General features: G+C 45.8%; 1 protein-coding gene across 5 annotated transcripts; it reads left to right on the top strand.

Moving 5' to 3' along the window:
- The first annotated feature begins 2,293 nt into the window (after positions 1-2,293).
- Positions 2,294-19,725, top strand: PEX5 (peroxisomal biogenesis factor 5). 5 transcript variants are annotated; one of them, XM_061205596.1, is made up of 16 exons: positions 2,294-2,397; positions 3,013-3,175; positions 3,499-3,534; positions 3,804-3,936; positions 4,157-4,288; positions 10,004-10,109; positions 10,623-10,713; positions 11,115-11,225; positions 11,488-11,580; positions 11,977-12,066; positions 16,136-16,279; positions 16,483-16,553; positions 16,955-17,167; positions 17,413-17,578; positions 17,919-18,076; positions 18,273-19,725. In XM_061205596.1, exons 2-16 carry the CDS (start codon positions 3,029-3,031, stop codon positions 18,472-18,474), a joined length of 1,893 nt encoding a protein of 630 aa, XP_061061579.1. In that variant the 5' UTR covers positions 2,294-2,397; positions 3,013-3,028; the 3' UTR covers positions 18,475-19,725. The 5 variants fall into 5 exon arrangements, with proteins under 5 accessions (XP_061061579.1, XP_061061578.1, XP_061061577.1 ...); XM_061205595.1 differs by having other exon boundaries at positions 11,971-12,066; XM_061205594.1 differs by having other exon boundaries at positions 11,947-12,066.
- Positions 19,726-22,982: the final 3,257 nt, after the last annotated feature.

Here is a 22,982-nt window from a genome sequence, read left to right as displayed (position 1 = left end):
AGAGTTGAGTAGTTGTGACAGAGATGTATGCCTGCAAAGACAAAAATATTTTCTGCTTGGCCCTTTACAGATAAAATTTGATACCCCTGGTGTAGGTTCAAGTCACAGCTTTGCAACTTACTAGTATAAGCTTGGGCAAGTCACTTAATCGCTCTGTGCCTCAGTTTCCCCATCCATAAAATGGGGATGATAATAGTTGTTATTAAGTTATTGTGAGAATTAATCAGTATTTGAAAAATGCTTTAGAACAGTGCCTGGCACATAGTAAATACAGTAAAAGTGTTTAAAAATTGGAGGAATTTAACTTATTAAACTTGAATTTATCAAACATTAATTAAAGAATAAGTAAAATAAAATATTAATTAAAGAATAGGTAAAAAATAATTATATTCATTTAATAAAAATATTTGTTATGAATAGAATAAGACTTTAAAGTTGAATCTGGAATAACAAAATCTAAGGTTTTAAATCTGGAACTTCAATAAATATTAAATACCCAAGTAAATCTAGTAGTCCTTTCCCAGTGCCAGAGTCCCTCTTGGGCTTGTGAGCCAGGTTCTGGGAAGAGCTATGGCCTAGGAGACCAAAGCTCTCCAGGGCTTATAAGCAAGACTGGGAGGCAGTGTTGTATAATGGATAGGTATTTGGAGTTATGTCTGGATTGAACTTTGACTTCCTAGCTGTGTGACTTTTGGCTAAGTCTTAATTGTGAAGTGGGATTAGTAATACCTATTTCACAGGGGTATTATGAAGATTAAAAGTGTTAATGCACATAAAAGGTTTAGTACAATGCCTGGATTTAAGTAAGCATTCAATAAACATCTGTTATTATCATTGTTACGATTCTCCTACAAGCGGCATACATAGTGAGTTATTGTTAATCAGTTACTAAACGCCTAGCAGAGCTGAAAGTTATGTGTGTGTTATGGTTTGAATGGTACTGGGATCTGGTTGCCTTGATTTTCTGACATTCTACTGTATCATATGCTTTCAGTTAAACATTGCTCTCTCCAGGGATCCTCTTTTTTAAAGTATGCACTTTCCAGAGGGCATCCCTTCCTCACTGGCATGGTTTAGTTTATTAGGTACTAGGTATTTGCTTTACAATGTCAGCCTGAGACCAGAAAACAGGCAAGGGCTGGGATCCATGGTGAAAAGGTAAGGAAAAAGAGAAATTTTGCACAGTCTCAGGTTTTCCCTGCTGTTCTGTTCCCCTGAGGTGTCAGAACAGCTTCTCTACCATCTCAGGGACGAGTTTACACAGCCATGCCCCTCTGGTCCCCTGGGGCCTCCACCTGTGAAATCTGCAGGACAGCCAGGAAGCCAGCCTGGCCCTGGGTGCCACCTGCTGACTACCTGCCTCCTCTCCTGTACCCTAGGCTGGGACGGTACTTTTGTCCTTTTGGCACGGACCTGTCCTTGCCCATCTACCAGCAGCCCTGAGCACCTCCTGCCCTTCCTTCTTCATGACATCGGGACACCCTTGGACTTGGAGGCAGGTGAGATTTCAGGGTTTGTTTCCCAGTGTCCTTGAGGTTTGACACCAGAGCCAATTCTGTGGCAGATGGTGGGGCCTGAGGCTTATTTCGTGATTAAAGATCACTTCTTGCATCATATTTGTGCATTCCCTGTCTGGGGCAGTGGGAATAAGGCCACCACGGTGACCTTGACCAGCGGTGAGGGAGGAAGGAGGGGAGAGGAGTGACTCACTGTGCACCTTCCCAGTAGGTTATCGGCTTGAGGTCTCAGGATGCGTTGACCCTACTTTAGTCACCGGAATTTGTCGTCATCCAGTGCTATTTCCCCCAATACGCAGATATGGCAGAGGGATTGGGGGCAGGCCTCTGTCACCATGGAGACTGTGACGCTGTCCTGCTAGGGGCAGTTTGGAAGGGGGCAGGCCTAGAAGGCTGGGGAAGGCCCCGGATTTGACACCCACCACTCCCGCATTAGGGCCTTTCTCTAAAACCGAGGCCCAGAAAGGGAGGGAATCCCCTTGGGTCACCATACGCCCCCGGGAAGAGGCAGAATGATCTGAGTCCAGGATCTGCATGCTCGGCTTTCCCCCAAAGGTCAGGAAGCCCCTCCTAGCTCCATTCTTCTTTGAGCTTTCCATCAAACAAGTCCTAGCGTCCGCGATCCTTTCGAGTACTCGGAGTCGAGGCTCCAAGACTTCTCCTTTAAGACCCACGGCTCCTCCCATCACGCTGCGTCGCAGACTTAAGGCCCCGCCCCTCCAAACAGCTTCCGCAGGTCCGCGACCGTCGCGCGGCGGTCACGGCCCCTTTAAGCCCGAATTCCCCCCCCCCCCCCCCCCGGCTCCCCAACCCGTTCTCTCCCTTACCCCTCCAGCCCGCACCAGGTACCCCGGCTGGTCGTGCGGCTTCGCGCGCAGTGGTGAGTGCGGGGCCCCGAGGGGGCGCGAGGACACCTTCCTGGTCTTCCCGCAGCCCTCGCGGTGTCCTCGCGGGTCGCGGGGGGCGGAGCTTGAGCAGCGACCCGGGTCGGGGAGACTGGGTGCTCTGAGCGCGGGAGGGGTGGGCCGGGACCGGCCGAGCAGCGGGAGGGGCTCAGGTGACTTACGGAGAGGGAATGGCCCCCAGCAGGGCTCGCCCGGTGACTGCGGGTGTAGGGGACTGGGCTTACGGTCCCGCGGCGTGTCCCCTCTCCCTTGCCCGGCCAATGCCCCTGTACAGCTCAGTTGCGGAATTGTCCTCCCGGTCCCCTGGGGTTCAGGCCCTTCTGTGGGGGGCGGCTGCCGCCTGTCCCGCCGCCTGAGACCGCAGTCGCGGAGGCCGCTGGAGAGGCCCAGGCGGAGAACGGTGGCCTTTGAGGGGGGCGGCAGGAGGGCACCGACCCCCCGACTCCTGGCAGAGGTGGGGGCCGTAGCAGAAGGCGCAGGGGTGGAGAGTGGCCAGCGGCCAACAACCGCCTCCCCCAGATCCGGGCTGAGTTGTGGGTTGGGGAAAGGTTTGGCTCCGGGAACCTCAGTTCCAAACCTCTGCCCATCAGAGAGCCGGCGGTCACCATGGCGATGCGGGAGCTGGTGGAGGCGGAATGCGGGGGTGCGAACCCGCTCATGAAGCTGGCCGGGCACTTCACCCAGGACAAGGCCTTTCGGCAGGAGGGGTTGAGGCCTGGCCCCTGGCCCCCAGGAGCCGCAGCCTCGGAGGCGGTGAGTGTTCTTCAGGCAGAAAGCCCGAGTTGTGACCTGGGATGGAGGGTCGAGGGTCCGGATGCACACTTTGGGATAACTGCTGTCTCTATTGTGTTGCAAATGATAATAGTTGCCAGGCAATGGGTGTTTACTATGTTAAACATTGAACGTCTTTATATAGACGAAGGCAACCATGTTATAGATGAGGAAACCGAGGCTTTGAGAAGTTTTGTGACTTGCCTTATGAATGGAAGAGCTGGAATTTTAACCCAGGGTTAACTGAGTTGTGTGGCTGTGGTCTTCACCACTGTACCATATTGTCTCCCTTTCTTTTGTCTTAGGTCTCTAAGCCTTTGGGGGTAGCCTCTGAAGACGAGGTAAATATGCCAGTCTTTTCTGTCGCATTTTTCGTTCGCCCATTGTATTTTTACTTTAAACTTGGGTCATCCATATTTCAATCTGTGGACTTCCCTGATCAAATGAGATTTGCCTCAGCTCGCCTGCTTGTTTTTGTTTTAAGTATTCTTCGAGTGTTTCCAAATCTATAGTTTCTGTGTTGCCCTTTCCTTGTGTTTGATGTTAGTATCCCGCATCCAATGGGCCCCTGTCTCTTGCTGGGTTCATTTCACCATCTCTCTTCTGACAGTTGGTGGCCGAATTCCTCCAGGACCAGAATGCACCACTTGTATCCCGTGCCCCTCAGACGTTCAAGATGGATGACCTCCTGGCCGAGATGCAGGAGATTGAACAGTCAAACTTCCGCCAGGCACCCCAGAGAGGTGGGTCCAGCGTCTGGTTCTGGGTGTGGGGGGGCGGGGGTCACTATTTTCTGTGCAGGTAGGGACAAGGGGATTCCGTATTTAGATGCTGCTGGTATTGAGGAACTGAGATGCAGAAGGAGACAAAAGGAACAGAGTGTTTTCATGTGCACTCAGGGTTCCTTAGGCATGATAGAATGATAGGTATTTTCCTTAGTTCTCTCTCTATCTCTCTCTTAAGCCCCTGGTGTGGCAGACTTGGCCTTGTCGGAGAACTGGGCCCAGGAGTTTCTTGCAGCTGGAGATGCTGTGGATGTAACTCAGGATTACAATGAGACTGACTGGTCCCAAGAGTTCATCTCTGAAGTTACAGGTGAGGCTTCTTATGGGAAGATCTACAATGGTTCCTGTGATGCAAAGTTCTACACTGTTACCCTCATTCATTTTAGGATATAGAGTGATTTTAGCTGCTTATGACCTTTCTGGACTCTTGACTTTTTCCTATAGGGCACTGAACCTGATTTCTCTTAGGTGGTAACAGGGAATTGAAACTTATATTAAACAGAGGCGTGAGTTTGAACTGGATAAGAGATTTTGAAGAGAGAGAGAACACGAGGAGTTAGGTTTTCTTCTTTGTTATCTGGAACTTTAGTACTGTAGTTTGGTGGAGAGGATCCGCAGATTGGATGGATGGCAGTGTTGCCCAGGAAGAGAGAAATGTTTAACACATCCCTTGGGATTCTGGCATTAAGTCATCTTGAACAGGGTTAGAGCCTTGGAAAGTGGAATTGTGGAGTTCAAAGGCCTGAAGTATATGGTCTTGATGATAATAATAAAAATTAATAACAAGAGCTAATGTTTACTTAACCATGTTCTAGGTTTTGTTTTAGTGCTTTAAATGCATTGTCCGTTTAATCCCCCTGAGAACCCTTGAGGTAGTTATTATTCCTAGTATATAGATAAGAAAACTGAGGCTGAGAGCTTAAATAATTTGCCCAAGGAGTCACAGCTTTGTAAGTGGTGGAAATGGGATTTGACTCTGGGTTTGAATGATTCCAGAGTTTGTGGGCTTACCCATTCATTATGCTATACTGCCAGGCCTGCAACTTAAGCTCTTCAGGGTCCCAGCCTAATTTTCCCTCTTTGAGTTGTCTGTGCTCACTGCATCCTGGGGGACTGATTCTTCTCCCCCAAGCCTTTCTGATTACAGGCCTGGGCAAGGGCATTCTCTTCCTCTTTGCTCTTCCTGATTGCTCTCAAAGAGAGCACTGTTAGCCTGTTTCCAATTTAAGAAATCAAGAATCATAAAAGAGATAAAGGGAGAAAGTTGCAAAGATTCTGGCCTCTCAGGGTGCTCACATCATCATAGTTCCTGAATTTTCATGACATGATTGATGGGACCTAATTGGTACCCCCTGCCCCCAATCATTTTTATTCTCCTAAAGACAGGGCTTCCTCCACACACAAGAGAAAAACCCCCAAATCTAACAACTAAAACTCACCTTTAGTAAAAGCTGTTGGTCTCTTTTATCATGACTCCCTTTCCCTCCTTTAAGTTAGAGTTTAAGGAAGAACAATGGGTGTTCTTGGTTTCTATGCACTTTATATTCTCAGAGCCAGTTGAGCTTCACAGAAATATAAGGTAGGTATTCCTCCCCCATTTTATAGACAAGGAAACTGAGATTTGGAAGGGTTAATACTTTTGTCTGAAATCATTCAGTAACAAAGATTATATGCAAACTCATGGCTGTCTGACTCCAGGCTCCATACTTAGAATCATTACACTATCATTGAGAATCTTCTGTGTGGAATTGCCCCAATTGGAAAATCTGAGCTGTAATAAAGACCCGCCACCAGACTGAAACTCAGCTTTTTGTACAAACCTTAGATTTAAGTGCTGTTTCTTATTGCAGAGAGACTTCTGTTATAATGTATGGGCATCAGTCATTTTTGATAATTCAGGAAAAAAATCATCACTACTATAAGCATTGAGATTGATGAGATTTTTGTTAAAATTAGTTGAATACTTGGAGCCATTGAAATCTTCCTTAACCTGAAATCTTCCTTCCTTAAATGAAAAACTACTTTAGAAAAACGTGTTGGACCTGTCTTACCTGTTAAATTGTCTTTGGGAGATCTCTCTCTTCCTCTGTTTTGTACATTTTTTTGGAACTGTGCCTGCTTCACAGAGGCAGGGATATGGAAAGCTGGAAAGGGATATTGAGCTGTGTGGGATCTGCTTTCATATAAATGTCCTATTGCAGTAGTATATTGCTTTGTATGTAGTGGCCCTTCAGAATTTATTGAATGAGAGAATTGAGATCTGGGAGAAAGAGCTAACGGGGATTGATTTTCTAGTACAGTTATCCCTTGATATCTGCAGGGGATTGGTTCCAGGACCCCTGTGGTTACCAAAATCCTGGATGCTCAAGTCCTTTATATAAAATTGCTATTTTATATATAAAATTGCTCAAGTCCTTTATATAAAATTGCATAGTATTTGCATATAACCTACCCTCCCGTATGCTTTAAATCTCTAGATTATTATAATATCCAATACAATGTAAATGCTTTGTAAATAGTCGCCAGCATGGGGCAAATTCAAAGTTTTGCTTTTTGGAACTTTCTAGAAATCCCCTGCCCCTCTCCCTCTGAATATTTTCCATCCACAGTTGGTTGAATCCGTGGATGTGGAACCCGTGGATACTAGCCTCATAACATTTATGGCTGATATTATTACAGTAATGATATAGGTTACCTATTTCTTTGTGGATAAGTAGACTGCAAGTTGAGAGAAGGTTATATTCTTTAAATCTTTGTTGTTCTTAACTCCCCATTGTTAGGATTCTAGAATCTAGTTTAAAAGGAACCTTGAAGCTTAGTTTTTTTCTTGTTTGAATGTTGTATTTGGAAATATAGTTTCACTGGAAGTTGCAAAAAAATGTACAGAAAGGTTCTGTGTGTCTTTCCCTCTGTTTTCGCTGGTGGTGACATTTTGCATTTGTTAGTTATGTACAATATCAACAGAAAATTGCCACTGGTACAATCCACAGATCTATTAGATTTCACCAGTTTTACATGCCTTTATTTGTATGTTTATAGTTTTATCACATATGTAGATTTGCATAACCATTACTGCAATCAAGATATAGAACTATTCCATTACCGCATGAAGCTCATTTTTTAGTCTGAAATGGTTCTTGATGGAATTCCACTCCTCCCTCTCACCCCAATCTTCTGGGCCAAATAATTGTCCATCTTGTGATTGCTCAGCTCTAGGGAAGAAACGCATCTTTAAGGGGTTTTGAGTTTAGACAGCCTCAGCTAAAATGGTGTGTGAGGTTCATACGACAATTATGAGAGATAAACCTGCACTTTCATAGGAAGGGCAGTGGCCAGCAGTAGCAGATGCTGATTGGCAGTAGCTCTCCCCTGGATGGCAGAGGAAGAGGCTATGGAATAAAGGAATAATAATCTCATTGTGATGTTTTCCACTTTTGTATGGATTTGCCTTGAGCAGACAGTAATGATAATAATAGCTAATATTTGTTACTCTGTGCTTTGCACAGGCATTATCTCATCTGGTCTTCACAAGAATTCCTCTGAGGTAGCTATTATTATATCTACTTCATAGATAAGGAATTGGAAACTTAGAGGGTTGATAACTTGTCTGGAGACTCACAGTGAATAAGTGGTGGAGTTGGGATGTGAGTGCAGGTAGCCTGACCCTAGAACCTGCATTCTTGATCACTGTGTTACTTAGTGCATGTGGAAACTTTCATGGGTAAAGGTGGGAAGTTCTGAGTTTTTGACTGTTGAGCTTGGGGTAGATGTGCCTAGATGAAATGAACACACAGTGAGAACCTAGGCCAGGTGAACGCCCTGAATCAGAGGTTTGGTATCTAGGTTGTTGGTTGTCACTCTATGATCTCTGTGACCTAGGATAGTCCCTCCCACTCAGCAGGACTTAGTTGCTTCCATCTCACAGGTATCCAGATGAATCTGATTTTCTGTAAGAGTTTCTCAAAAAATATTTTGAAGGCCAGGTAGTATTCTTTTGGTTATTTTATTTTGACTTCTTTGTTGGAGCAGGTTCCCAATGCCAGAAAATCCTGAGTCTTGTGGCCAATATGGCTAAATACCAAATTACAGCTATTTGAGGTTGACTCATCTCTGGGATTCTTTTTTCTAAACTACCTCTTGTCTGTTTTAAAGTCCAGGTGCTTTGTACTTTTTCTGTTGGTGCTCGTCCTTTAGAAGAGCATTTCATAGAAATGGTGTTCTGTGCAATTTGAGGAGTACTTTTGGCCAGAATATGCTTTTGTGAAACACTCTAGTTGAGAGGGAGTGGCTGGAGAGTGAGGAGGAAGGACTGGTTATTTTTCAGCAGAATGGGACGGGGTATTAAGCATTTCCTTATTAGGTCTCCAGACTTGAGCTAACAGTCTAGTCGGGGCAAAGGAAAGAGAAATGTTGCCTGTAAAAGCTAGTGAGGGAAATCTTGATAAAAATGTTAAGAGTTCTCGAAATTAAGAGACCAAGTCTGTGATCAAAAAAAATTGTCAACCATATCTTTTATTTTATTAGTAATAAATCACTTATTATTTATGATTAGGTGAAATCTGTGAGTCTTGATCTTTTTTTTTTTCTTTCTTTTTCAGATTTTGACATTATTTTCTCAGATGTTGAGATTAGTTTGTTGAAATTATTCAGGCAGAGTCTCAGCTAAACGGAATAGAAAGTTCTGTTGTATATGAATCCCGAGGAGGTAAACCTGCCTTCTTGGTGTTAAAAGCAGTAACAGATCTTCAAATTAGGGACAAAGACAGGATGACCATTTGTAAGGATATGGGTGCAGAGCAAAAGGAAAGAACACGCCGGCCCATCCTTCTCTACGTGCACTCACTCTTTAGGGGCCCTTTAAATCCTTTAACTAATCTGTGTCATTACTTTTTTGTTTTCCTGGCCCTAGAATAGTAAAGAGCGAAGTCCTGGAGGTTGAGAAAAGTTCAGCGCCCTCATGTGATATGTTTATTCTGATGTTGCAGCAGTGCCCTTTTTCATGAGAGTTGCTAAGGTGATTTCTGGAATTAGACTTAAAAACATAGCTCTCAAAAGCAGTCAAAAGTGACAGAATTCAGAATAATGTTTATCCCGGGGGGTGCGGGCCTGCAGGAGCCTGTGAGGGAAGTGTAGACGGTCCATGTCGTGATCCGGGTGGTGGTGGCTTGAGTGTGTTCACGGGTAGAAATTAATGAAGCAGCACACCTAAGTTTGGTACACTTTACGTACCTTCATGTTTGTATGTTACATCTCAAAAAATGAAAAGTAATCCAGTGGGAAGAGTGGCCCCATGTAGCTTTAGTTCTAGCCCAGCATTCTGCTTCTCAGATTCTCTTGGTGGGTATATTAGGATGAAATATGAGGTTCCTTTTTTTTTCTTTTTTTAAAAATTTTTATTGGAGTATAGTTGCTTTACAATATTGTGTTAGTTTCTACTGCACGGCAAAGTGAACCAGCAGTACGTATACATATATCCCCTCTTTTTTGGATTTCCTTCCCATTTAGGTCACCACAGAGCACTGAGTAGAGTTCCCTGTGCAATACAGTAGGTTCTCATTAGTTATCTATTTTATACATAGTATCAATAGTGTATATATGTCGATCCCAATATCCCAGTTATGAGGCTCCTTTTGTTGGGAGGGTGTGAGCTCTGTAGATGGAGGACAGACCAAGGTTTGGTTAAGGAATCGGAGCTCCTGTGTTCTCCCCTGGTTCCCTGCCAGGTCCCTGCAGTACCTTTGAGGAAGGAGGAGGCCCAGGGCCTGCTATTTCTTAGTGAGGGCTCTTGCACTTCAAACAAAAGGGTTTGGTCCCCACTTCTCTCCTGAGCCTCCTTATTTGGTCTCCTGTCCCCAGTTCAGTAAACTTCTGCCCTAGGCCCCTGGGGAGCAGGTTGGGTGTTGAAAATTTAGTAGTATTTTCTTTTGACCAGTGGTCTCTGAGGGATTCTGCTTTGACTTGGTTAAGTTAATATTCTCCCTTTCCTGATCCCTCACTGATTTCCCCACCTCTCTGCTCCTTGCAGACCCTTTGTCTGTGTCCCCGGCCCGCTGGGCTGAGGAATATCTGGAGCAGTCAGAGGAGAAGCTGTGGCTGGGAGAGCCAGAGGGAACAGCTGCCACTGATCGCTGGTGAGTCCAGCCCCTTCTCTCGGGATGGATCCCTGTGGAAGGAGCGTTGGACGGTTTTCCTGCTCCCCTCCACCAAGCTCCTCTATCCACATTCTTAAACCAAGTTGCAATCCCTTCATTTTCTACTCTAACGTTTCCACTTGTATTATTACCCTGATTCATTTATGTCTCAAATATAATCGAGTCGAGAATCCTAACTGTCCTACCAAAAGTTTGTAACTTTATCTTATGCACCCTGTTCCCCTTTTAATTTGGAGCCTGCAACTGTCTATTCCTTCTCTCTGGAAAGACGCGTTCGGGAAAGAGAGAGGTGAAAGCATGTAGCTAGTGCTTTGCCACTCCTGCCCAAATGTCCTTCTTTAATGTAAATTGGAATTAGTAGGTCCTCAACCAGAGAGAGGAGTAGTGTCACCCTCTCTGTTCCCCGATGAGAACTGTAATTGCCATGGGCTGGGAGTGGGGAAGGATGTGGCAGACTAATGTGTAAAATGAGCGAGTCCTCGCCTGTCCCAGGTGTGATGAATACCAGCCTGAGGAGGACCTGCAGCACATGGCCAGCGACTTTGTGGCCAAGGTGGACGACCCCAAGTTGGCTAACTCTGAGGTGAGCCACGTCCTGCTGCTGCTTTGCCCAGCAGAGCTGGTCTGAGAAGCCAGGAGTCCTGCTTCTCTTACCCCAGTTTAGTTTAAGGCGAAAGAGATGAGATCCGAGGTCCACTCCTTCCTGTCTGGAGAACAGAGACTCATGACCCTGCCTCTTCTTCCAGTATTCTTGCCCTCATTTCCTTGCCTACTAACCCTTTGTCTTTTCTGTGCCTTCTCAGATCTCTCGAGCCAGAAATCCCTTTCTTTTTGCTCTCTGCTTTTTCCAGGGTCTTTAGCCTATCTTGTCTGTAGCTAGAGATGGTCAAGGGGAGGGGTAAGTGCAGGCTTCTCTGGGCATGGTTGAGAGGGCACACCCGGAAGTCCTCTCCCAAGTGGCCTGTGTGTGTCTCTGTGCCCCAGTTCCTGAAATTCGTGCGGCAGATTGGCGAGGGGCAGGTGTCCCTGGAGTCCGGCGCAGGGTTGGGCCGAGCTCAGGCAGAGCAGTGGGCAGCAGAGTTTATTCAGCAGCAGGTAGGACACTGTCACCTCCCAGTCCTACCTCAGAGCCAGCTGGTGCCCCCGGCCGTGGGTTCAGTGTTCAGTGGTCCCAGATGGGGAAGGGATCTTATTGCCAGCTTGTTTGGTAGCATCCAGGTCCTGAGTGGGTGGGAAAGAGATTCTGAGAATGTTCTTCTCAGAAGTGCCCAGGTTGGTGGTGTCTAATGGGTATTTAGTTGATATTTAGTGGGTAGAAAGTTGGTGGTGGTGGTATGACCATCCTTCTTTGTCACAGGGTACTTCAGAGGCCTGGGTTGACCAGTTCACACGACCAGTAAACACATCTGCTCTTGATATGGAGTTTGAACGAGCCAAGTCAGCTATAGAGGTGAGAGCAGCTAGTACAGGTATAACCAGTCCAAGAGAAAACACTTCTTTGGAGAGAGTGGGTGTCTTAACATCAAAGATGGGTGAACATTGTATTTCATAATGTTCTTGGGTTATCTTTGTCAGAATTGCTTGGGATGGGGTGGTTGCCTATCAAAAATGCAAATTCCTGGGCATCACAGACTACTGAGTCAGAATCTGGGGGTAGGACCTAGGAACCTGCATGAAAAAAAAGCTCTTCAGATGATCTTAAACACATTGGAGTTAAAGAACTACTGCCATAGGGGATCCATCTTAGTGGAACTAAGGGTGGGGCGGGGTGGTCCTGATGAATCTTCTTTTTCTATCTGCCTTCCCTTCCTTACAGTCTGATGTCGATTTCTGGGACAAGTTGCAGGCGGAGTTGGAGGAGATGGCAAAACGGGATGCTGAGGCCCACCCCTGGCTTTCTGACTATGACGACCTCACGTCTGCTTCCTATGATAAGGTAAGAACTAGTTTTTCAGACTGCAGGATTTCCTTGTTTTATTGTTTCTCCTTTAATCCTGAATCTGAAGGGTACCCACTTTTAAGTAAGTATTTTCTTGAGCCCCTTTCCATGAAAGGCAGCCTGAATTATTCCCTTGCCCCTGCTCTCCTCCAGTTATTCAGAGTATGCTTTATTCTTGGGATATAAAAGTTAATGATAATAGACCACCCTTGTCAAATAACAACAATAAGCGACAGAATACCTAGAGTAGAGGTTTGCACACGATGCAATAAGAGCACAGAGGAAGGAGCTCTGCTTTGGAGGTTGGTTGAAAACATTTTAAGAAGATTGATAGCTCCTTTGGTAGAGAGTGGTAGGTGGTAGGCCATCTCTCTGCCCTCCACCTTAGTATGTATTAACTTTTTTAACTCACAAGTTTATTTTAAATTCTGATCTCTTCCTGTAGGTACTAACCACTTGCCCCCAATTTAGGGTATTTTCAAAGAATTATATTAAATAATTCAAATGCTAGGAAAATTTCCCAGAAGTTGGTGGTGAAGAATGATTGAATTTTGCATGTAGTATATACTGTTGCCTTAGAAGCATATGTTATATCGGGGTATCACTGTGAAAAAAATCTGCTTGTGGGTTGTGGGGTATTCGGACATGTGGGTAATAATTGAGCTGTGAGTTGAAGCATGATTGGGGAGGGAGAGAATTGCTTGGTTTTGAACAAGGCAAAACAGGAACTGGGGAGGTGATCAGTGGTGTCTTTTTCTCAGCTCAGACCTGGTTGGGGCTAGAACTAGAGGGCCAGGATTCTGGAGGTAGATCTTGCAAAGAGAGAGAAGAACAGAGTTCGAGATAACTTAGAAAAGGCTAGGATTTAAAAGCCAATGAAAATCTTAGTACTAGGAAAAAGATGATTTTGTTTATTATCCCAGCCTGACTTTCTGAGAGTTGTTCTGTGATATAATAGAAAAGGGAGCTTACCTTTTGGGACCCCGTCCTCTGGTTTTTCCATAGTAAGAGTTTCTTCTATAGACTTGTGATGAGGAAGAACTGAAGGAAATACCTGGAGATAATACTTTTATTAATTTGTAATAGACACTTGATAAGTTGCACAGGCCCTGTCGACTTATAAATGGCAAGGTATAAAGTTTAGATAAAAATTTCCTGGGACTTCCCTGGTGGCACAGTGGTTAAGACTCTGCCTGCCAATGCAGGGGACACGGGTTCGATCCCTGGTCCGGGATGATCCCACATGCCACGGAGCAACTATGCCCGTGCACCACAACTACTGAGCCTGCACTCTAGAGCCTGTGAGCCATAACTACTGACCTATGTGCCACAACTACTGAAGCCTGCGTGCTCTAGGGCCCACGTGCCACAACTACTGAAGCCCATGCACCTGGAGCCCGTGCTCCGCGAAAAGAGAAGCCATCGCAATGAAAAGCCCGTGCACTGCAATGAAGAGTAGCCCCGCTCGCTGCAAATAGAGAAAGCCCGTGCACAGCAATGAAGATGCAACACAGCCAAAAAATAAATAAAAATAAAATAAATTAAACAAAAAAATTTCCTGGTTTTTGATAAATATAGACATAGCTCTAATTTCATATGAGCAGCACCTCCTCTTAGCATTTTTTACTTCTGTATTAATGACATGATAGTTGGAATAAATTCTTTAATTCAAAACTTAAAAACATAATTATGTTTTTAGATCTTTGAACCCTATTTTGATATCATTGATACCTTGGGATATTGCAAAATTAGGATTAGAAACATTTGCATTAATGTTCCAGATTTTGTCTGCCTTTTGTTAAACTGTTAATAAATTATATGTCAAAAGTACTTGTTTTTTTTTTTCAAATGTGGATCTGACTCTATCAGGTAAATTCATGGGTATCTGAATGTTGTATTTTTTATTCATGATCCTTAAATTTTCAAGGCTACACCTACAGCTGGAGCAGATATGATACTGTATACTGTTAGCGTGAAGGAGAAATTTCTGTGATGGGACACACTCTACTTAGTAGTGATCCTATTTTTGCGGTATGATCCTATGAAATCATAGGATCATGATTGGCTTGGATTAGACTAATGATTGGCTTGGATTAGACTTTTTAAGGTGCAACAGTGATCCCAAGCTTATCCTGCATCCTGTGGGTTGTTAAAGGTCCCTCCAGAGGACTCTTTTTTTTTTTTCATCTATACAAATATTCTACTTTTGAAAAATTCCTCTCTGATCAGCAATTGATAAAACCTCAAGGAGGATAGATAACAATAGATAACAGACAAGAGCATACTTAGAGAACCCTGTGGTTGCAACATGATGGAATTGATTTGTTGCATTGTCTGCTGAGGATAATACCTATTCACGCATAGTATTTTAAGCTTTTTGGTAAGGCTGTGGCAGATATTCTCATTTGATGCGCTCAGTAGCTCTGAGAGGCAGGAATTACTTTCATTAGGAAATTGTGTTATAGGTGACTGATCTGTTTCCTACGGTGTGCCTTAAAACATGGATTGAGGATGGGCAGTAGTCGAGGGTGAAGGCAGAAGGCTTTATCTTGTGGAACTCAAATAGTCTAGGTGGGGCTGGCAAACTATGGCCCACGGGAAATCTATCCTTCCACCTTTTTTTTTTTTTAATGGCCCGTGAGCTGAGAATGGTTTTAACATTTTTAAATGGTTTAAAAAAAATGAAAAGTAATAATTTGTGAAATGTGAAAATTATATATTGATAAAATTCAAACTTCAGTGTCCATAAATAGAGTTTTATTGGAACACAGCCATGCTTGTTTACATATCATCTGCGGCTACTTTCTCACTGCTCTGGTGGAGATGAGTAGTTGTGACAAAATATTTATCCTCTGCCCCTTGCTGATACTTGTTCTAGGGTCCTTTTCTATCTTCTGAGTTTTCCTGTTGCACAGAGGTGTCCCAGGAACATTACCTATTCTCAACGTGAATATACTTTTTATACATTTATCCCAAATCCATCTCCTGTATGTCTCGCTTCTTAGATCCCCATTGTAATTATTTAATTTTTATTTGTCACAAATAATTTGCTGATTACTTATAATGGTTTAGAACTTTGCTGGCAAGATTTAAGCGTTTCTGGTTCTTGAGCAGTTTCACAATGATAGTGAAGAAGGGCCTCCCTCATGTCTTTATTTCGTACAGTTTCGTTCTGATTTGTCCTTAACTACATTTAGAAAGGGCCCTGCACTGTATTTTGCATCTTGTTTTCGTTCTGGGGTATTGTTTTGTGATGGTAACCACTACTCTCCAGAAAGGAGCATTTTATTCCCTTGTCCCAAGTCACACGCTTACTAGGGACCCATTTTATCTTAACACCTCTCTGCCTACGTGGAAGACCTGGGGACAGAACTCTGCACAGAGCATCGTAACTTCCCTCAAACGAGAAAGCCTCAGCTAGAAGAGAACTTGTCTTTCTGAAGTGTTTTCTGCCCTCAGGATTTTGGAATCTAGCTTTCATTTACTATCAGTTACAGATTAATATTAATAACTTTTAAGAATGAAATTGGGGAATAAATTAAAATTTTCAAAGTGCTTGAACACATGCTGTCCAGTCAGTGTGCACAGGACTCCGTGAGCTGGGTAAGAGTTGCATTTGAATAGCAGGGCCTCTGACTCCAAATTGCATTTCCTTTATACATGACCACACTCTTGCAGGATAACAAGAAATGCCCTTTGAATAGCTAAAGAGAACTTATCTCATCACTGTAAGCAGATCCTGTTAAGAAATGTGCTCTGTCCAGTAATGAGAAATCAAGGATGTGGAAACACCGACTGATAAAAACTTCCTAAAATAAGCTTAATCCCAGCGTGGATCTGAGTTTGCCTGGCTTTCCAGTTGCTGTGGGCATGACACGGAATTTCTTCACTGTGGTCCTAGGTGATCTCCTTTATGATATGGAGAATTTGCCGGCATTTATCCGGATACCTTTTTGGAGGCCTTCAGCTTCTTCTCCGCCTCAGTCTTGGTTGTCAGCTCCCATTCCTGCTGCTCTGTGATGGCTCCCTCTGAGATGGGGTCTCACTTGGCTTCCCTTCCTTGTAGGGGTACCACTTTGAGGAGGAGAACCCCCTGCGTGACCACCCCCAGCCTTTTGAGGAAGGGCTGCGGCGACTTGAGGAGGGGGACCTGCCGAACGCCGTCCTGCTCTTCGAGGCGGCTGTGCAGCAAGACCCCAAGCACATGGAAGTGAGCAGCTTGTTCTTCTGACTTCAGATTAGAGACGCTCCCTCCAGTTCTGAGGGGGTCCCTAAGGGTAGTGCAGATGGACTAGGGCCTGGGTGACAGCCTGGGGTCGGGTTCTGAGAGTGAGATGGTGCGAGGGGGAAGCAGAGGAAGCAATGGTGGGAAGGTGAATACCGGGGTGATGAAATCTGGCAACTTCTCTCTAGGCTTGGCAGTATCTGGGGACCACCCAGGCAGAGAATGAGCAAGAACTCTTAGCCATCAGCGCGCTGCGGAAGTGAGTACACTGAAAGGGTAGGGGGGGCGAGGTGGTCCCAGGGCTCTACAAATAACCTTTAGAATGACAGATCCTTCTCTTCTTTCTGGCTACTAACGCGAGTGTTTTCTCATGATGAAACTCTAAGGTTTGGGGTGAGTCTGGAGATAACTGGCTCCATTCGTTCCTCAGCTTTTGGTTTTATTTGTGGGACCCTCCCTGGCTGGTTCCTTGGCTGCTGAAATGTTCCCTTTCTCAGGTCTGTAACTTTATTAGTAACCCACCCGTAGAGGATCCCTCTACACCCTAACTGAGGGAGTTGGCAGGTAACTCTGCATTCTGAAGCTTGGCTCGGCTCCCAGGGTGCTGATAGGCGCAGTGTCCACTGCAGAGCCCAGCTCTGTCCATCTCTGTCCAAACAGGTGCCTAGAGCTAAAGCCAGACAACCGGACGGCACTGATGGCACTGGCTGTAAGCTTCACCAACGAGTCCCTGCAGCGACAGGCCTGTGAGACCCTGCGAGACTGGCTGCGCTACACACCGGCCTATGCCCACCTGGTGGCAGCTGGGGAAGAAGGGGCCAGCGGCGCGGGACTGGGCCCCAGCAAGCGCATCCTGGGCTCTCTGTTGTCCGAGTGAGTGTGGAGAGCTCCTGGGATGACGAGTGGCAACCCGAGTAGAAGGAGGACCTGGCTTGTGCAATGTTGGATAGATTGAGGCTCAGGGTCTAAGAGTGGGATGGAAGACTCAGGATTGGAAGGAGGAGAGATGGACGCACCTTGGGGGTACGATTGGTTAGTGAAAGGATTATTTGGGAGGGGTAGGAATATAGACGTATCCATCCACCTGCTTTTTTGCATTTTTTTCCTTCCTTGTCCAGCTCCCTGTTTCTCGAAGTGAAAGAGCTCTTCCTGGCGGCTGTGCGCCTGGACCCTACATCCATTGACCCCGATGTGCAGTGTGGCTTGGGGGTCCTCTTCAACCTGAGTGGGGAGTATGACAAGGCGGTGGACTGCTTCACAGCCGCCCTCAGCGTTCGTCCCAATGTGAGCCTCAGGGGAAGAAGGGAGAGGACGGGACTCTGTACCTTATAGAGGAATCGTTTGTTGGGACCTTCGGAGTCATGGGATATTTCATTCCAGTGTTCCATGTACTGGTTGCCTTGGGAGAATTGGGAAAAGAAGAGCAGGAGTCTAGGGTCATCTGGACTTAGGGGAGTCCGCGGGGGGGGTGAGTGCTTACGTCGTGGCCACACAGTGACCCGTGGAGACAGGAATGGAATCGTAACATACGTTAGAGAATCGGAGTGGGGAGCCAGGGGGAGAGTGGGCAGAATTTGATCTGAGCCTGGCTCATGTTTCTAACCCTTGTCCCTCCCTATCTTAGGACTATTTGCTGTGGAATAAGCTAGGGGCCACCCTGGCCAATGGAAACCAGAGTGAAGAAGCAGTAGCTGCATACCGTCGGGCCCTCGAGCTGCAGCCTGGCTATATACGGTCCCGCTACAACCTGGGCATCAGCTGCATCAACCTTGGGGCCCACCGGTGAGAGTATCTATTGAGGAATGAATGAATGAATGAATGAATGAATGAACTCCTTCTCCCTGCCTTTGGCCCTGGCTCCACATTCTCTGATCCTGTTACTTGACTACGAGCTCCAGCTTTCTTTCTCCCCGTGCCAGCTGACCTACCTCCTTCCGCTGGTGTTCTGCTCACCAGCTCTCATTCTGCTTCCTTGCAGTGAGGCTGTGGAACACTTTTTGGAGGCCCTGAACATGCAGAGGAAAAGCCGGGGCCCTCGGGGCGAAGGGGGTGCCATGTCGGAGAACATCTGGAGCACCCTGCGTTTAGCCTTGTCTATGTTAGGCCAGAGTGACGCCTATGGGGCGGCTGATGCCCGGGATCTGTCCACCCTCCTAGCGCTGTTCGGCCTGCCCCAATGACAGTGGGATGGGCTGCCCTGCGAGTGTTTGCCTGGAGGGGTGCCTGCTCTGGATGTGATCCCCTCTCCCCAAATGGGCCTACCAAGGGGGTGGGCTGATGACCACAAGCGGTACTGCCTCTCAGGAGCTGCCTCAGTGTAGGGGTGGGTAGTCTGGGTTCTAGTTCCTGCATGATTGTAGGAAAGTGAGCTGTGTTGTCGGAGTCGCTTGGTAATTCAAGGGCTGTCCATCCAGCTCCAGATCTCTCTGCTCATCACGCCCTTTCTTGGTGCTGCTTTTTGGGTAGGACCCAAAGATACAGGTTGTCATCTGCTGCCATTTCTGATTGGGCCTACCACACTTGTAGCGTCTGTCCTCCCCCCCCCCCCTTTCTCCTTTTACTGGGCCTTGATAATAGTACAGCCTCCTCGGGCAGTGGTGTGTGGCAGGTTCTACCAAGCACCTCTGTGATGACTGTATCTAGGGTGGGGTGTGTTAGGAGTTGGCCTGTTTGATTTAAGTGTTGATTTGGCTCAGCAGAGCTGAGCTTTTAGGGGTGCTCGTAGTTCTGTCATTCTGGGACCTCTCCTGGCTATAGCTGAGAGTCCCTGGATAACGCCGCACGCAGTAATTGGCATCGTTACCGTAGCGGTCCTCAGGGGCTGCCGGGGTTATGTTGCTACGGAGTGTTTGGGTGTGGGGAGAGGAAGCCTCATTGTGGAATGAGCCTCGAAGGGACCACATGGGCTCAGGTCAAGGGCTCTGGCTTGGGGGCCTGTGGAGGGAGGACAGAGCAGGTGGGACGAGGAGTGTCCCGAGTGCAGCCATCCCCCTCCTCTTAGAAAGACCTGCGAGTAGGAATTGAGCTAGCTCTTCTGGAAAGTTGGTTCAGAAATTGCAGTCTTGCCAAATTCCTGACAAAGAGAGGGTTCAGTGTTACCCTGAGCCTTTGCTGTCCTTGAAATGTTTCTGGGGGGGAGGGTCGAAAAATCCCCTTCCCCCATATCACCTCCACAAGGTGAAGGCTGAGGGAAAGTGAGTGCGCAGCTTGGATTCTGCTGGGGAGATGCACCAAGCCCAGAAATGACTGAAGTGGCCGCGAAGCCTCTTGCCTTGTCTTCAGTAGCTAATGGTCAGAGAGATTTTTTTTAAAACTACCGTGGTCCCAAGGTTCCATCCTAAAATTTATTTTTCTTTGTATGAATATGTGTAAATGATTTAAAAAATAAAACTGTAAAATATTTGTATGAGGAATAAATGGAACAGACATGGCTTTGAGTCCTGCTACTGGGTGTGCAGTTGGGATGGTGGGAGGGGAGTTGCTGTTTGGAGGTTGGTGTTCAACAGTTTTTCTCGATTTATCTTTCAAATTCTCATTGGTACATTGATTACCCATCTGTCTACCAAGTAATTACTCAGCACCTACTCTATGCGAGGTACATGAATAAGGTGGCCAAGGTCCCTGTGTTCATGGGGCTGATGGTTTAGCAGGAGATGGATGTTTGACAGTCATACATTTTTTACATTTGTGTTACTTCTATACAGGAAAATATGGGGTGTGATGTAATTGGTATTTTTTATTATGAATTATTACATGGGAGGACTTTGGTAGTTTCTTCAATGCTTCGGGCGTTGAGATGCCAGCATTTCAATGCTGGCTCTACCTGGTTTTATCAGGAGCTCTCAAGAGACGTATCAAGATGGGTCTCTACCCTGGGGAAAATTGTAAAAATATGAATATTTATGTTTGGAGATAAATTTCCATGGCCATGTTAGAATTTAAAATGTCTAAAGGAGAGCTGCTTCAGTAATTATCCAGACAGTGAAATATTATTAAGCTATTTAATTATATTTATGGAACAATTTCCAGTGACAATAAATGCTAACAATATAATGAGAAGAAAAGTTTAGCAAACTTTTTACAGTTTTTATCTCAAGAAGAAAGTGCCTTGAAAAGAGAGTAAGGAAATTCCCAGTATGTTAAATGTACCAGGATTATGAGCGATTTTCCCTCTTCTTTGTCATACTTCTCTGTAATTTACAAATTTTCTTTGTGTGTAATACGTTCATAGAAAAGAAAAGAAAACATCACGGGGAGGAGGGCATCTGTTGCCGCCACCTGGGGCTCTGAAGGCCAGTGGTGCAGGGCCCACGGGCCTGGGAGTGGGCTGGGCAGGCTGATGCAGCGGTTTCTGGAGTGGAGATACAAGAAGGAAAAAAGTCTGGCTGGGTAAATGGCTTAGGAGTTGAGCTAACTTCTGGTTTAAGCAAGATCTCCAGGTTGATCTGCTTTGTCTGTGTTTGGTGGCGTGAAGGTGTCCAAGAGGATGCTTTCCTTGCATGGTCAGGTCCAAGCGCCTCTTGAATCCACATCAAATTCAGCCAGTATTTATTGAGCCCCTCTCACGTGCCAGGTGCTGTCGGGTACCAGGGATGCAGTTCACAAGGCAGACAAGGTCCCTGCTCTCACGGCTGATGTACTAGTTGAAGGAGCAACGGAATAAATAAGTAAATAAGAAACTTCAGTTAGTGTGGTCAGGAAAGGCCTTTGTCGTGAGCTGGTCTGGGTGGGAGGAGCCAGCGGGGCATGGGGGTGGGCTGTTCTGGTGGGAGCCTGGTCCGGGTCCCAGCGGGGAAAGCAAACGCTCTGATCCAAACTTAGAAGAGCCCTGTGCAGTCCAACGGGAAGGGGGCCGGGGCACAGGGAGAGAAGGAGGAGCAGGAGACAGGGTGGAGGTGGTCAGGGGCGTGGCAGCGTGGCAGCTGGGCTCTGTTTTTTTTAAAATTTTCTTTATTTTTTTGGCCGCGTTGGGTCTTAGTTGCAGCACGCGGAGTCTTTGTTGAGGCATGTGGGATCTTTCGTTGTGGCATGCGGGTTTTCTCTCTCTAGTTGTGGTACGTGGGCTCCGGAACGCATGGGCGCTGTAGTTTGCGGCATGCGGGCTCTCTCGGTAGTTGTGGCGCGCGGGCTTAGTTGCCCGGCGACATGTGGGATCTTAGTTCCCCAACCAGGGATCGAACCCACGTCCACTGCATTGGAAAGCGGATTCTTTACCACTGGACTCATTTTGATTATGGTGGAGAGTTTCCATTTTATTCTAAGTTCCACAGGAAATCACTAGAGAGTTTTAAGTAGAAAAGTGACATGGTGTGATTTAGTTTTCAAAGATCTCTCTGGCTGCAGTGTAAAGAATGGGTCCTGGGAGTGTGGGGAGCTGGAGTGATCGGAGCTGAAGCGGGTGGACCAGTTAGGAAGCTCCTGCAGTAGGCAAGCCAGGAGAGAGACGGTAGTGCTTGGTCTAAGTTGGAGATGGAGTGAGGACAGGGATGGTAGCACAGAGATGGAGGAAGCCGGACAGAGTTTGTAGGTGCAACTGTTAGAACTTGCTGCTGGATTGGATGTAGAGGGTGAGGGAAGGAAATGAAGGCTGACTCCTAGGCTTTTGGCCTGAACAACTGCAAGAATGGTGTTGCCCTCAACCGAGAAAGCGGAAACTGGACGGAGCAGGTTTGGGAAGGAAAATACAAAGTTCTATACCAAACACATTAGATCAGAGGTAGAGATCACTCCAAGTATAGATATCAAGTAGATGAATTGGATATATAAATCTCAGGGGAGGAGTCAGGGCTTGGTATATAAACTTGAGAGTCTTGTTTATATAGATGGTGTTTAAAGCCAGGAGACTGGATATGTTTGCCTAAAGAGAGAATGGAAATGAAGAGGGTGTAAGGCTGTAAAACACACTGATTACCAGGCATACAGGATCTATTGAGGCAGTTGTTTGTTCCTGAAAGATACGAATCTATAAAGAATGACTTTTTTTTTTTTTTCTGAGTTGTAGGTCTTCTGACAAAAAAGAAACAAGCAACTTTTAATTCAGGTTTTTCTATTTATAGGAAGAAATGTAACTGGCAGATGGTCTGAGTGCTTACTTGAGTATGGCCAGAGCATTCTCCCTCTCTAGGTAAACTGATAGGAGGTGAAATAATTAAAAGGCTGCTTTGTGAGTGAGGGCAATTAGCTTGATAAGGACATCCTAATGCCCCCAAACTCTGGTTGCTGATGGGCCATCTCCACGATACTGTCAAGCCAACCAGCACATAAGCATCCCGGAGCATCTTCTTCTCCAAGTAGTGCTTCATGGGCATTGTGTCCTTGAGGCTCCTCTATACTTATTTTCTTTTTAAAAAAATATTTTAAAAATGATTATTTAAAAAATTTTAAATTGAAAAAATTTTAGAGCAGTTTTAGGTTTACAACAAAATTGAGAGGGAGGTACAGACATTTCCTATATATTTACCTTCTGCCTGCAGACATGCATGGCCTCCCCCATTATCAACATCACTTACCAAAGTGGTACATCGTTTACCAAGGATGAACCTACATTGCCACATCATAGTCCCCCGAAGTCTGTACTTTAGGGTTCACATTTGGTGTTACACATTCTATGGGTTTGGACAAATGTATAATGATATGTATCCATTACTATAATATATTTTAATTGCTTTAAAAATCCTCTGCTTTGTCT

Source organism: Eubalaena glacialis, chromosome 11, assembly GCF_028564815.1.
Source record: "Eubalaena glacialis isolate mEubGla1 chromosome 11, mEubGla1.1.hap2.+ XY, whole genome shotgun sequence".
Lineage (NCBI taxonomy): Eukaryota > Metazoa > Chordata > Mammalia > Artiodactyla > Balaenidae > Eubalaena > Eubalaena glacialis.
Note: the sequence above shows the minus strand (reverse complement) of the source record. Positions and strands in the feature narration are given on the sequence as shown.

Excerpts from the sequence above, each read along its gene's own strand:
- PEX5 (XM_061205594.1), top strand. The coding sequence starts at position 3,029 with ATGGCGATGCGGGAGCTGGTGGAGGCGGAATGCGGGGGTGCGAACCCG. Across the intron at positions 12,067-16,135 it reads CGTCTGCTTCCTATGATAAG|GGGTACCACTTTGAGGAGGA; the intron begins GTAAGAACTAGT and ends CCTTCCTTGTAG. Across the intron at positions 18,077-18,272 it reads ATCAACCTTGGGGCCCACCG|TGAGGCTGTGGAACACTTTT; the intron begins GTGAGAGTATCT and ends GCTTCCTTGCAG.